A 14670-nucleotide genomic window follows, 5' to 3' on the forward strand; every position below is an offset into this window, starting at 1 on the left:
AAGAATAAAACACACGCTAACAGCTCCTGTTTGATCTCAGGTCGGACTACTGGCTGGAGTGAATGCATTTTCCTTTCCTTTTTTTTTTTTATTTTAATTTTTTTTTTTTTAAAGAATACTACACTGAAGTTCGACTAGAGAAAAACAACACACTCATTACCACAAAGATCACAACTACACTTGTGGAAGTGTGCTTTTTTTTTTTTTTTTTTTTTTCCTGCCACCTGGTACTTTTAAAGCGCATGTGTCTAAAGACTCCGATCAGTCTGAACTTCACATCGTAGAAACAAAACACAACAAGTGCTCAGAAGACTTTCCAATCGCACGCTCTCGACACAGAAAACAAAAATAGCAAAAGAGCTCCGTTCAATGGTTTCCTTCTTGTCGCAAGAGCTCGAGTACCGTCGGCCTCGGGAGGCTTAAGGATGAAGTCCTTTAGTCATGTAGTTCTACTAATGAGCACCAGTACAATTCAGCTGGTCCTGCACCCCCAACCCTACCCATCCCTCTCCCACCACTCCCTCCCCCCCTCTCCCCCTTTCCCCAAACTGCCCCTCCCTCCCTCCTCAATCCCTCAGGGTCGCAGTCATCAACTGGTGGCAGTCCAGATCGCCTCGCAGCTCCAGCGGCCCCGGCAGCCTCATGCCCGTCTTCTGGTCCACGCACCAGCACTTTCCCCGCTGGCCGTCGCGCGCAGGATGGCACTGCGGGCGTAAACACAGACCGGTTGTTATTTACTCCTACACGGGCGATGTTTGTGAGTTCATCACTAACTTTTTTTTTTAGCTCGTTTTATACACGAGGTTCGATGGAAAAAGTTGAGAGACTTTTTTTTTTTTTTTTTTTTTTTTCTGCGTTTGCGTACAAACGGAGGCCAACGCGGAGACGTTCACTGAGCAGGGGGAAGCAATGACCTCCGTGAGGAAGTATTCCAAGTGTCGTCTCCTGATCAACATCAGCACCTGAGTTCAGCACGTTTTTGTGACCGCTGGTACGGGAAACATTTGTGATTGAAACTTGGAGCAGAGAAACATCAGATTTTGGGTCAAACTGTGGAAATCGTCCCGCAGGGACCCTCGAAATGTTTCAGAAAGCTTACGGCGATGAAGCGACGAACCGGGCGTGACGTTCGCGTTTCAAGAGGGGGCGGAGCTTCACCGTCCGACACCGAAGAAGGCGCGTCAGGTTCAGGAGACGCTAGGTGGGTTTTCTTTGACGTTGTTTTTGTCCATTTGCTGGTTGCTAGCATGAGTTTAGTGTTTGTTTGTGGTTCTGAGGCTTCTGAGGAAAAACATTCGCCGCAAACCACCTGAACCGACCTGTGGCGCCATGGCAACCAGGGTTCTCCAACATGACAACACATCTGCTCAGTGCATTAAAAAAAAAAAAACTCAAAAAAAATCGAATGTTTTCTCTGCTCCAGTTTCAGGTCCACGGTGAAATCAGAAATGTTTCACGTGCCAACGGTCACAAAAACGTGTTGAACTCAGCTGCCGACGCTGATAAAGAGACGTACCTTGAAATACTTCCTCATGAAAGGTTATTTGTTTCCTCCGCCTCCGTGCGCAACAGGAACAGTCTGTTACCCTTTTCCTGATCACACTTCATATTATTAAATCAATGTTTTGGTTTTATTGCTTAAAACTTGGAATGTTTTGGTTCCTTCTCATTGTTATCAACAAAAAAATAGCCATTGTACACAGAGATAGAGATAAACATGGAGGAGAATGTAACAGCTGAGGATATTTACATCAGAAACAAAAACAAGCCAAAAGAGGAGGGGGGAAGGGGGGGGGGGGCAAGGCACACAAACACGACTGGAAATGGATCAGTGTCTGCTGGATTTGTAAATAAACAGCATGCTCTGTTGACGGGGCTAAAATCCGACGAAGACATTTTCATTGTTTTGAAGCACTTTGTCCCGAATCAAAGGTCAGATGGAGTGTAAATTACACCGAGCTGTCGTTGAAACTTAAAGTGTGACAAGTCTTTTAAGTTATTTATTTATTTGCCCTCCCCTTACCCCCCCAAACATTCCCCCTGTGAACAATTCCAGGAATATAAAATTTATTGCGTGTGTTTGCCATCATGATTTAGTCTTAGTTTACAATCTGAGAGCAGCCCTGCCATGAAATGATTCCCAGTTGTCCTTAATGACCTGTGCTTTACTTCCCAATATTTTTTTTAATTTATTTATTTATTTTTTTTTAATCACAGCTCCGTTTTAGTTAAACAGTAAACAGATGCCTGTGAATCCGAGCAGACAGAGATACTCGAACCACGTTACACAATCGACTCAGCTCAGACTTTTGATGACTGGTGCCGGAGCACAGCTTTTCCTTTTATCACCGACTCCGCGTCTGCCGCTCTGATTGCACGCGCAGGCCTTATCTGTGTTTTCACTGATTGTCTGCGTGTTTGCCCAATCTTTGCAAAGGCAGAATAACAAAGCGAAAAAAAAAAAAAAAGCAGAAGAAGGAACTGCATCCAAAATCTAATTGCATCCATCATGGCAGTAAAGTGATTATTGTCCGACAGTTTAGGACGCAGAGTCCTGATTTCTCAAACGTAAATCACTTTCTGTGCGAGCTTAGAAAAATAAGGTCTTGGCGTTTCCATGACAGCCTGCTTGGAGACACGTTTGTGTTGATCTTGAACTCGGAAGACCGTCTGTCATCGACTGCAGACACGGTTTGAGTTTTGGTTTTGAAAGGGACCGTTTGAAGCGCGAAGATAGGCGTTTTTATATGTGTTGGCTGCGTCGCGCAAATTCACAGTTCACCAGCGGTACGCGGCCAAATTGGCTCAGCGTTTCAGTTAAGCTCATGTTGAGTGTTGTGCTTGAAATCGCAGACCTGCTTGGCGTGGAAATCTCCGTTCTTGTCACAGTTGGGGATGGGGATGGTGAAGAGGTCGTCGTGCGTGCGGCTGTTCGAGGCCAATCTGTCCAACGCCCGTTGTAGCTCGGCACGACACGGGGCCTGTAGGAGAGAGACGTTTGGATCTCATGTTCGCTCGCCGGCAAAGTTACCAACATAGACGTACGTAGACATTTCTATTGACACGAGAAAACTCTTGAGAAAATTGTGCAAAATTCTTTAACTTTCGAAAATGGTAAAAACAATTCATGACAAAGTTTAGCCATATACTTAAAAATCAACCATCTTATGTTATCGTTCAACTACGCCCGAGTGTAATGCTCCCATCAGTGCACTAGAGGGCGCCGAGATCGGAAATGAAGGAAGGGGAGGTTTAAACATAAAAAAAAAACACATGGTTGGGTTTAGTAAACGATCATACGTTGGGTTGAAACCACGCGACAACCAACAGCGACGTCACTCGTTGGTTTGTGAACGGCTGTTATGAAGGCTCAAGTTCGGTATTTTGATTGTCGCCATCTTGCTAGCTAGGAGCAGGAAGTGACCGTAGCACCTGAGTTCCACATGTTTTTGTGACCGCTGGTACGTGAACATTTGTGATTTCACCACGGGCCAGAAACTGGAGAAGAGAAACATCAGATTTTGGGTCAAATTTTTTAGGAGCAAAGTCTTCAACACGCCTGCTTACAACCAAGTGTTCGTGAGCCCATGCAGTGATTTCCACCGATTCCTCTTCTCCACTGTGAGCGGGCGTGTTGTCATGTTGGAGAACCCCGTTGCCGTGGTGCCACAGACCCCTCAGAAGGTCCCAGTAGAACTCGGTCTGACACTGGGGGACGTATTAACGGTGACACAACCACCGCCAACGTCACAGAAATCCACCTGATGTCTCCCGACCTGACGCGCCTTCTTCGGTCTCGGACAGTGAAGCTCCGCCCCCTCTTGAAACGTTGAATGTCACTCAGAGCACTTCGCCCGGCTCGTCGCTTCATGGCCGTAGACTTCCTGTCTCTGTTGACCATTTCCAGAGTTTGACCCAAAATCTGATGTTTCTCAGCTGCAGATTCAGGTCCGCGGTGAAATCACAAATGTTCACGTACCAGCGGTCACAAAAACGTGTGGAACTCGGGTGCTGATGTTGATCAACTTGGAATACTTCCTCATGAAGGTTATTTCTTCCTCCTGCTGTGTGAGCATCGCTGCGCTGCATTCGAATGCCACAGGGACATTTCCGCAACTTTTTGATCGACCCATGAACATATACTCGGTACCACACAGGTTTAATTTGTCACCATGCGAAAATAAACTCCTTTACACTCTTATATCTGATGGGAGCATTGTGAATCATCTGCAGTGTCTTTCCAAACCATCATTCTGAAGGATTTTTTTTTTTTAAATACATCTGCGCAATCGGGCCGACTGCATCCCAACAAAGACATAAAAACCGAAAGATAATAGAAAATAAATGGCTATAAAGGATTTGGGGTCGTGGTGAACCTGTCCGGGTGGGCGGCCCGGATAAATCTGTGTGTAGGAGGTGGTATCGCTACGTACTCCTGCAACACATATCTGCGTTAGAGCCCTGAAATGTGCGCCTGTTACTGATTAATGGGGCCGTAATGATGCTCCTCTCGCCAGTCTTAAAACGGCAAATTGATGTTAATGTCAATATGCACCTGAGCTTTATTTCACAAGGCCGCAATGAAATGTTACGGTCTGTAAATAAGTAATTTGTACTATTTATAACCCGACTGTTACGCTTGTGGATTTGGAATTATAAAAGCCCAAATGCGAAACACCTGCTGGGGCCGAGAAAGCCCCGAAGCCGCAGAGCGGATCGCCGGGGTTCGGCGATTTCCGCAAACACCGATGAGGAAGGCGGAAAGGCGGTTTCTCTCACCAGCACCGCCTTGGTCTCCTCCCTGGCGGTGTTGCTCCTCTGATTCGTGGATTTGGGCGGGTGTCGGGCGAGGGTCTTCTGGATGCAGCGCTTGTCCTGCGGGCTGCACCGGATGTTGCTGTTGTTCGGGTGTTCAAGGATGATCTCGTCCTGCCTTTCCATCGCTAAAACAGAGGGAAAAAAAAAAAAAAAAAAAAATTTAGCGTCTGAAATCCACTGTCAAACGTGTTACGTGTTCGAGTTTGTCCAAAAACATGCGCAGGGCTTTTTGTTTTACGGTTGTCGGGGCAACCCAATTCGAGCGTAATTTAGGGCAGCATCCGTCCGTCCCGCTCCGCTCGTCCTCCCTCGTCCTTCGACTTCCAGCTGAACGTGGTGAAATGTAGGCTAAAAAGGAGTCCAGGTTAACCACAAGGACTCTGAGCCTTGCTGGCGCCGCTCTGGGGGGTAATCTGCACCTCAGCTCCTGCCCCCCCCGGTACTCTTTGATTTCAGCGCCACAGCCGAGGCGCCACGAGCTGTGAGGCTTTTCTTAAAAGAACCGTACCACCCCTGTTCTGCCACCCTTGTGAACATTGTGGTCTGGGCCGCATTCACCTTTGCATCCCTGTAATCCTGCAGCTTTGCGGCCCTGCAGGCACCCAGCTGCTTCCTCAGGAAATACCCCCCATCCCCACCCCCCATCACCCCCTCCCTCATTACTCTCCACAACAACCCCGACTGATGCCAGATGGAGGTTGTTAGAGGGTATCCACACTGTCACAAGTGGGCACATGCGGGTGAGCGTGTGGTGTTTTTTTTTTTTTTTTTTTTGGGGGGGGGGACATGTAAGACGGGCAGAACGAGGGATGAAAGTGTGTCCCTCTTCGTGCGCATGCATATCTCCCCCTTTCACCTGTGGCTTGAAAGACTTGGCAGCACTTTGTGCTTTCAGCTCATAACCCAACGGCTTTTTTTTTTTTTTTTTTTTTTTTTTTTTTATACACAGACTGGCACAGGAATCAAAGCGCTCTGAACTGCGCATTTCCATTTTCTGAAGCAGTTTCTCACTCTGATCACTGAACCAGATCTGAGCTCTGGTTAATATCTCAGGTCACTGCCAGGTATCCAGTTAATTGTTGTTGGCAAAAGTGACAACGAAAGGAACGGTCGGTAGGCTCCTTAATCTTGCGCAGCCTTTTTCTCAGGCTCGCAGTGCACGAAGGAGTCCAAACCAGTGGAAGCTTTTTCTAGTTCTCAAGCAAGTCCCTCATTTTCTGGTGATGAGTAGAAGTTTTTACAGCCCTGTGACCAGAGTTTCTTTAAACCCTCATAGACAGTCATCTCGCTTGGCTCGGCCCGTCTGGGGGGGGAAGTGTCTCTCGGCTGTTTGTATTTTTAGTCCTGTCGCTGTAAAGCCTTGCCCATCAGCACTTTTCCTCCACAATAAGAGCCAACAGAGTCTCAGCTGCTTCCTTCGTTCCAACTTGTTCTCTCTCTCCTTTTTTTTTTTTTTTTTTTTTTTTTTTTTCTTTTTCTGCCAGTTCACACTTTTTCCCAATTGCACGCTCTTTTCGCAGGGCGAGCCAGAGCGGTTCAGAAGTGGGTCAGGGGTGGCATGTCCTGTTTGCTACCACTGCTGTTTTTCACAAGGGAAGTCCCTGCTTCTCTCTGCGGTTTCATTTGATTTGGATCACCAGCGTTGAAAAGAGAACTCCTGCAGGGCGTCATCAGCCCCGAGCCGACACTCTGCGATTTATTGCCCGTCACAGGTGCGCAGCAAAGATAAAGGGAAAGTCTCGAGGAAACGATCATAATCAGGACCTGGCCTTCACCTGACTTCTTTGGTATTTTGGTGCAATGCAATAAGCCAAAGCTAAGTCACCAAAATCCATGGAAACAAAAGAGTTTTTATTACCTCATTTTAATAGCAGAGCATGACGACTCTGATTGGCTCCAGTTGTCTGCATTTGGCTGACAAATTTTGAATTCTGTTACACAATAAGCCGCATCGCTTGCCCAATCAAGTTCTTACCTAAATGTTTGTTTTCACATGTCGACCGCTGCTCTGCCGCAAAGACATCAAATCAGGAGCGTCACTCGTCGTGCAAAAAACTCCTTTACGCGAGTTCATTGCGGTTACATCATTGAATCTACACCGTGACAACGAGTCCAACCCACACATGTGTCTGTTTATATGTTTGCCTTCTCTTTGGCAGTCCGAGGAACGGTGACACGAAGGGGTCATCGGATTTCAGATTCCTCTCTGAGTGGCTTTTAAGGCTGAGCTCGTAAACCCCAAAGACAAATATCCTGCTCAAATAAATATTTAGTTCTGCTCCGTGAGATTGGCAGAGGACTTTTCAGGGCTTTATACTTCCAATAACTCAGATCTTGGCTCTGAAATAGAAAGAGAGGCCATTATGGAGAAAAACATGAGATGCACCCTTTTAAAGGCTGATTACATGCTTTCATTTTAATACAGAAACGCTGGAGATCGTTTCAGGGAACTCAAAGTGAGGGAGATAGAAAAAGTCTCGAAAGCAAGAAGAGCTGCTAAGTAACTTCTTTACAGGATTTGGAACTGAACTGATGTTTTAGCCAATACGAGCTCACATTTCCACCCCGGGTATCTTTATATTGGCGTACGTTTTAACAGATACTTTTTCTCCTGGGCGATGTTCTTTAATTCAATTCTTTAAGAAACTACAAGAAAAGAAGTCTGATGAAGGAGCAACTTGAAATCTGCTGGATCTCTAGTTTTTGCTGTTCTCATTCATTTTTCTGCTGATGTGGTTATAGGTGTGACCGGTGTGGTTATAGGTGTGACCGGTGTGGTTATAGGTGTGACTGGTGTGCTTACAGGTATGACTGGTGTGTTACAGGTATAACTGGTGTGTTTACAGGTATGACTGGTGTGTTTACAGGTATGACTGGTGTGTTACAGGTATAACTGGTGTGTTTACAGGTATGACTGGTGTGTTTACAGGTATAACTGGTGTGTTACAGGTATAACTGGTGTGTTTACAGGTATGACTGGTGTGTTTACAGGTATGACTGGTGTGTTTACAGGTATGACTGGTGTGTTTACAGGTATAACTGGTGTTTACAGGTATGACTGGTGTGGTTACATGTATAACTGGTGTGTTTACAGGTATAACTGGTGTGGTTACAGGTATGACTGGTGTGGTTACAGGTATGACTGGTGTGTTACAGGTATGACTGGTGTGTTACAGGTATGACTGGTGTGTTTACAGGTATGACTGGTGTGTTTACAGGTATGACTGGTGTGTTTACAGGTATGACTGGTGTGGTTACATGTGTATGAAAGATGACAGAGACGACATAATCCAACTCGGCCTGATCAAATGAATCTCTACTCCTATAAATTTAACGTCCCTTTTCCTCTGCCGGCTACAGGTACCAGGTACTTTTCAGAATTCAGTTTTCCCGTGCCGATCGTACCCTCTGTAGTATCAGCGCTGCATCAGCAACTTCACATCTTCACTGACCAAGACGGGGCTGTTTTAGTATAATTTAGTACTGTTGAGATATTAAGTTAAACATTATCAAATTTATGCACGCTGTTTGTTAGTCCCACCTGCTCTGTCATCTTATTCATTTATGTTTAATTTCTGTCCAAATATAGCCTGGTTTCAGATTATGAAGAAAACTTATTGATTGTAGTGTCGTCTTCATGACACTCGATAGGATCTCTAACGTAACTCCGAGGGGGAGGCGACTTCTCCTAAATGTTTTGCGGCTCTCTGGCAGCCAGCTCAAAAGCCACCTCGGCTTCCTACCAAAAAAAAAAGCTCTTGCTTTCAGTCAACACTGGATGCTGCCAGAGTGTCAGCGTCTGACCGTCGGTTTCCAGGCACAAGATTTCTCCGAATCAGTTAATCATCAGCTGATGCCTGATGCTGTTATGAGAACGCTGTTCAAGACTACCGAGGAGAGTCATGAGAGTCTGGGACGTCTTTACGGAGTCCAAGTCAAGGGAAAGACAGAAGTACAGTTGGTAGTAAATCACCGACGCTGCTTCATACAGTTTAACTGATGTCTGTCAGTTTGAGCCAAAAGAGAAACAGACTTAGTGTTGAGAAAGCAGAAATAATGAGAAGAAATAAACATACCTATTTGAATACTGACTCCTAAACACTTCTGTTTAATTTCACAGACACCTTTAAAAGAATATTTCTCCCATTAATGCGCCTGCAGAACTAAGATCACAGGGAATGTAATCGCTCTCAGCAACAGCAGCTTTCTTAACTTTGACTGAAGAAAATAATTCTGTTGCTTTGGCTTTAAAACTGGTGTAATTCTTCAGCCTGAGGCCTGAAGCGCTTATAAGCCAGATATAACACGCACAGACACACACACACACGCACACTCATTCGCACACAGGTGTGGATCAGCGACAACAACATGAGTGACGGATGGAGCCGAATCTCCTCCAGATGGATCATCATCAGCATAAACATTATTATTCTTTGTACGGAACAAAAAAATCTTGGATGAAAACATGGTCCTGTGTTGAAAGTGAAGTCTGTTTGGGAGGGGGAAAAGGAGGGGGGGGACGCGGGTTCACCACCTCCTCTGAGATTCATATTTTTCTCTGTTTTCAGGAAGGAGTTCTGTTTTTCATCCAGATAAAACCAGAACTCGGCATAAACAGAGCCGAGGTGTAATTTTAAACTCCCATCGCCCGCCTGCGTATTTTTTTCTGTACGTTTATTTTCCTGCAGATGAGATGCGAGTAAACTCCCGTCGTACTGAGGGGTAATCCTGGCTGTGTCCATGCACCGCTTCTGCCCTGTGTGATGAGCGGCTCTATGAATAGAGGGGAACCTGCAGCTGCAGCTGAATTAGGTCAAACTATTCTGGGTTGCACCATTAACTTAATTTGCACTTGAATATTCTTGTTTTAAAGCGCGCGTGCAGAATCAGGGTCGTGCGAGGAGAGGGGAACTCGCCACTGCGGCATTTTCTGACACACGAATTACACGACAAGTAGTTTCCGACCCAGAGATCTGATTGGTTCAACGGCGCATTTTGGAACGTGCTCAAATCAGCATGACATCACACCCTCATCTAGAAATATCACTCTGCCTTCGCAATATATAGAATTGGAATTGAATTTCTTATAATGTGCAATATAAAGTTAGTTTTTTACTTGTTATAGGTCTATTAATTGTGACCCGTTTGGTGAAATCGGGTCTCTTTTGGTCCTTTATTGTGGCTCCCAGCACCCGTACCGTAACACCACGGATAGTCGCGCGCTTCAAATCCTAGCGGCGGCTGGCTTGAGCGGTTTGGTTTTATTACGTGATACGGTGCTAAAATCTAAGAGTCCATCGATTTCTTTTTTTCAGCGGATATCTTAGTTCCAACCAGACTGAGCTAGCTCAGCAGTTTAGTTTTTCTATGTGCTGTATTTATTCAGTTTGAGAAACCATCTCCAGGAAGCAATAAAACGGACTTGAAATCCTCTCTGTTGCCGGGGTCGTTGCTAAGGGGTCGGCCTACTTCCCGAGGGAGTTAACATTCGCTTCTACTGACGCGACTGATCGTTTTCCAGTCGTTAGTCATAACCCCGTGTGTTGCCATGGAAACGGAGATGACACAAACTAAAAGTTTGGTATTCTGAAAGCAAATTGCCCCACAAATATGAATAGATTTTGATTACGTATTTGATTTAGTTGGTAACCTGTTGTATAATCGCAATAGTACGCGTCACCGCCGTGCCAATAATGACGTTAAAGACGCTCTCGTGTAACGTTGCTTAAACGTAGGACGTAATCTTCACGAAAAATGATCTGTCAGGGAAGTGGACGTCTTATTAAAACAGCCGTTTGTTATCAGAGATGGAGACGTAGCTCCCCGTGGGATTTTATTTAAAAAAAAAAATGTCATTCCTGAACTCCTGACTCGCGTGAAGTTGTGTCCCCGTGCGGATCCGTGATGTCCTCACATTCAAGGGTGTGTGTCGCGGCCCGGGACAAAAGCCGGATTGTTTGTGTATCTCTCGGCTCCGACGCCGGCGGGGGGTCCCCGTCCCACCGAGGGAAAAGCAATTAAGCCCATCGCATTTTACCGGCGCACGAGAGCCCCCAGCTGTACAAATGCACCGCACAACCCGAAGAAAGCAAATACACAATGTCGAGGGACACCTGCTTAAAAAAAAAAAAAATAAAATAAAAATACTCATTTCTATCAAATACTTCTCGGAGGATTCGGCCCTCCCGTCTTCACAAAGAGCTGCCCGTGTATGTGTGTGTGTGTGAACCGAGTCTCCGCTGACAGCTTCATTCATTCATGCGGTTCCCTCGGTGCCTGTAGGTGTAAGACTTTTCATATCTGACATCTGTATCGGCTTGTAAATAATATCCGCTTCGCCGCGAGGGGTCTGACCACCCGACACCGGGACGGACTCGGCAGGAACGCGGGAGCCGACGCCAACGCACGCACCGTGATGTATTCTGAGTACGGAGGTCTAGCTGGGGCTTCTAAGAACGGGATATTAGACGTCTTGAGACCCGTCGACGTGATATGGAGGATGGTGCCCGTTGTTGCTATGGAAATTCAGCTCGGGAGGATAGAAGCGGACCGATTTCATGTTTTGTTTTTTTTTTCTCGTCGGCCGGTTCGTCAGCCGGCCTTGAAAATGAAGCGAGGAGCGCGAGAGCAGTGAGATTCGGATGCGCTGCAGGAGCCCTAAATTCCCTTCGATGGGCCGCCGAGATGTGCTCCTTTTTTATTATGAATTCTCCTGGTTTTTGAAAACCCTCTTCTATTTTTATCTAGCATGTTCCCTGTTGCTAGGAGTGGGACAGTGTCAGACATGTATTCAGGAGATGCACCCCCGTGTTTAATAATGCATAAGTGCGGCGAATGCCCCACAAAGGAAATCTCCTGCCTGCGACTGGAGTTGCTCTTCGCTTCTCTCCGATCGCCTCTGCGCCGCCGCGGTTCGCACCGAGCATTCTTACGCAGGACGATCTGAGCGTCCGCCCGGCACAATTGATTTATTGGGCAGCCGAGCTTCCCCTGCTTTGTTATGACAGACTCTTGGGGTGAGAAAGAGTGTGGAGGCAAACACAACTCAGATTACAGAACACGAAAAAACAAAATCTGAGGCACTTTCCCAAATGTTCCATCTCGCCGCCGGCCCAGCGCCGAGGAGGAGGGTAAAAGGACCCGCGGCTCCCCACCGGTGCCTCGGGGGCCGGTTAATCGGAAACCACGCAGCATCAAAAGAGCAGCGGTAATGTTCGGGCCCGCGAGACAAACGGGTGTGGAACGAGCGGCGACCAGCCGTGACGTCACCCCGTCGGTTTGTGAACGGCCGTTACGAAGCCTCCGGTTTGCATTCTGTACGTCGCCATCTTTGCTAGTTCGGAGCGGTTTGGTGCAGGAAGTGACCATATTTGGACGAGCTGGGGGAGGAGCCAGCGGTGGATCTGACTGATCTGATTGGAAACCTGACGACACTTCGTTCCGCCCACCGATAGCCGTGACCTGACCGCACCACAGGACCTGTCAATCAAACAGACACGCCCCCCCCCCCCCCCCCCAAAAAAAAAAAACCAACATCTTTTTGAAGCTTATTTTCTAATTAATGACGGGATTATTTTCAGATGGACCGTCAGAAAACTAATAAGAAGGAGCGACTTTAGCTGAAAACACCGAGATAACTCGCGGAGAAATGTTGTTGACTTTGTATTTCCTGAGAGAAGTTGAATGGGAGTCTATGGAGGCTTTTTGGAGCCGACCCCTAGTGGCACTCGATGGTATTGCAGCTTAAGCCACTTCCGCATCGGCCTCATTTTTCAGACCCGGAAGCTACGAACACTTTCATGTACAGTCCATGTTGTGGACCGACGGAGCCGGGGCCAAACTGAGAGCAGCCCTCGGGTTTTTTTTTAATTTTTTTTTTTTATCACGCTCCAAACAGCTTTCCTCTTCTTTCTGATTCCAGTCAGTCACGCTATGTGCCGGCCTAACCTATGCTGGCCCGGCGCAGGGAGCAGCAGGCTCTAATTTCAGCTCTGGCAGCGAGAGTGGCGATGAGCTCATCCTCATGAAGGAGCTGGACGGCGGTGGGCGATGCGCTCGAAGGCTTGTTAGGCCAGGGGAAACAGATGCTGCAACCAAGAACGGGCGTCCGGGGAGCCTTTATACCGGCTACAGCTCTTCCAGCTCTTTGGTGTTCTGGCGCTAGCAGATAGCCGACTACCATTACAGCGACTGTCTGGGAGCTCAGCGGAGGCAGCGGCGAGCCACATAGTCGATAATCTGGAAACAATGAAAAGGAACCACCTCGTCTGCGACACTTCAGAAACAATTGTCTCATATGGCATCATGGAAATCGACACCACTCCCTTTGTGGAGAGCAGAGAAAGAGAAGTTAACGTCAGAGCAGCGAGCTGGATATGCAGATAAGACGTCCAGCATTAGACATCCCACTGCGTGAAAGTGGAAACAGACTTTCTTCTTTGCAAGAGGAATGCAATAACAAAGGAGGAGGAAGAGGAGCCGGGGCCGGAGGAGCCTGATAGAGACATCAGTAGTAAAAGAAGAGGAAGAGGAGGGAGGAGGAAGAGTGAGGGCATCCATGAAGTGAATTACTGATTGCAGAGAGCTCTAATAGCCCCAGACTGGCCACACTCCATTACAGTCATTTCATACAGCAGCTTTTATTACCGCCTCCCATTACAAACAACACACACACACACACACACACTCAGCAGCAACACAATGCATCGCACTGCCTGCACAGCTACTTGCAGGATCTCCCTGTAACACGACATGACGAGGTCAGCGTGCAGTAAGACTGTCGAACGCACAGTTCCTTCACTAAAACAGGTGTGGTCCAACTTGCAGTCATGCGCAGTGCGCGCACACACACACATGCCCACCTCAGCACTCTGCGTCTTACAGCAGCCCCCACCTCCCCCGCCCCCCCCCCCCCCCCCCCCCCCCCTTTCACAGCCGGCGGCCGCAGGACAGCAGAGCGACTGTGTGCGCTCTCCCATCAGGAGCTGCTGCGTGTTCGCGCTCCGGTTGGCGGGTTTAGCGGAGATTAGGGACAAACAGGCGGCACATTGTGGCACCGCTCCCGGTCTCCCGGCTCAGGTAAAGGGCCCCCGGGGCAGCAGAGGAGGGTGGGGTGGGGTGTGGTGGGGTGGGGGGTGGGGGGGGGCGTGGAGACGCCACGTCGGGTTTCGGACACCGAAACCTGTGGCTCGCACACGCTTTCGTACAATCGGGAGGGAATCGGAAATCGAGAAGAAGTGCAAGGAAGTGTCACGAGGTCACATGCTTGACCCCCTACCCTCCCCCCCCTCCCCCCCTCCCCATCTCCCCCGCCCCCCCTCCTCACCTGAGTTGTCCTCCATCTCCCTCTCGTCGGTGCAGACCCCCTGGCCGTGCATCAGCGAGTGCAGCGGCCTCTCCACGCCACGCGGAGGGTAGCAGCGGAGGCCCGTGCCGCACCGGGGCGAGTAGACGCCGCAGTGCGCGCCCTTGGGCAGCGCGCAGGTCGGGCAGCAGCCGCAGCCGGGCTCCCGCACCGTCTCCTCGCAGCCCTCCGGCAGGCGGCAGCTGGCCAGCCTCTCCTCGGAGCACACGGGGCAGCGGATGGCCTGGTCCGACGAGCACAGCGCCGCCAGCGACAGGGCGGCGAACAGCCACAGGCCCCAGCAGTGGGACGGAGCCGCCGGCGCCGCCGCCACGCCACCTCCACGACCCATGGCAGCCCCCCGGCACCTGCACGAAATCCTTCACCCCCTCGCCTGTACGCTCCCCAGTCAGCCTCTCCGTCTCCTCTCTTGAGTGTTTAATCACTTTCCTCCCCAGCGGCAGAATTGCAGGAGTTTTTTTTTTTTGGTAAGAGGAGCGCTTTTGTCC

General features: G+C 48.5%; 1 protein-coding gene across 1 annotated transcript; it reads right to left on the reverse strand.

Moving 5' to 3' along the window:
- Positions 1-557: 557 nt before the first annotated feature.
- LOC138209428 (insulin-like growth factor-binding protein 4) lies at positions 558-14513 on the reverse strand. The gene is made up of 4 exons (XM_069168011.1): positions 14144-14513; positions 4780-4943; positions 2856-2981; positions 558-704 (listed from the first exon to the last, which is right to left on the reverse strand). The coding sequence occupies exons 1-4, from the start codon at positions 14511-14513 to the stop codon at positions 567-569; spliced, it is 798 nt and encodes a 265-aa protein (XP_069024112.1). The 3' UTR covers positions 558-566.
- Between the last annotated feature and the right edge of the window lie 157 nt (positions 14514-14670).

This window comes from Embiotoca jacksoni, unplaced genomic scaffold (assembly GCF_022577435.1).
Source record: "Embiotoca jacksoni isolate LCO1_2020_lvr unplaced genomic scaffold, fEmbJac1.0.p SCAF_4, whole genome shotgun sequence".
NCBI lineage: Eukaryota > Metazoa > Chordata > Actinopteri > Embiotocidae > Embiotoca > Embiotoca jacksoni.

Bases quoted from the DNA above. Each gene is read 5' to 3' on its own strand.
- LOC138209428 (XM_069168011.1), bottom strand. From the start codon at position 14,513: ATGGGTCGTGGAGGTGGCGTGGCGGCGGCGCCGGCGGCTCCGTCCCAC. The intron at 4,944-14,143 runs GTGAGGAGGGGG...CCTCTGTTTTAG, and splicing joins GGAGATGGAGGACAACTCAG to CGATGGAAAGGCAGGACGAG. The intron at 2,982-4,779 runs GTGAGAGAAACC...TCTCTCCTACAG, and splicing joins AGGAGACCAAGGCGGTGCTG to GCCCCGTGTCGTGCCGAGCT.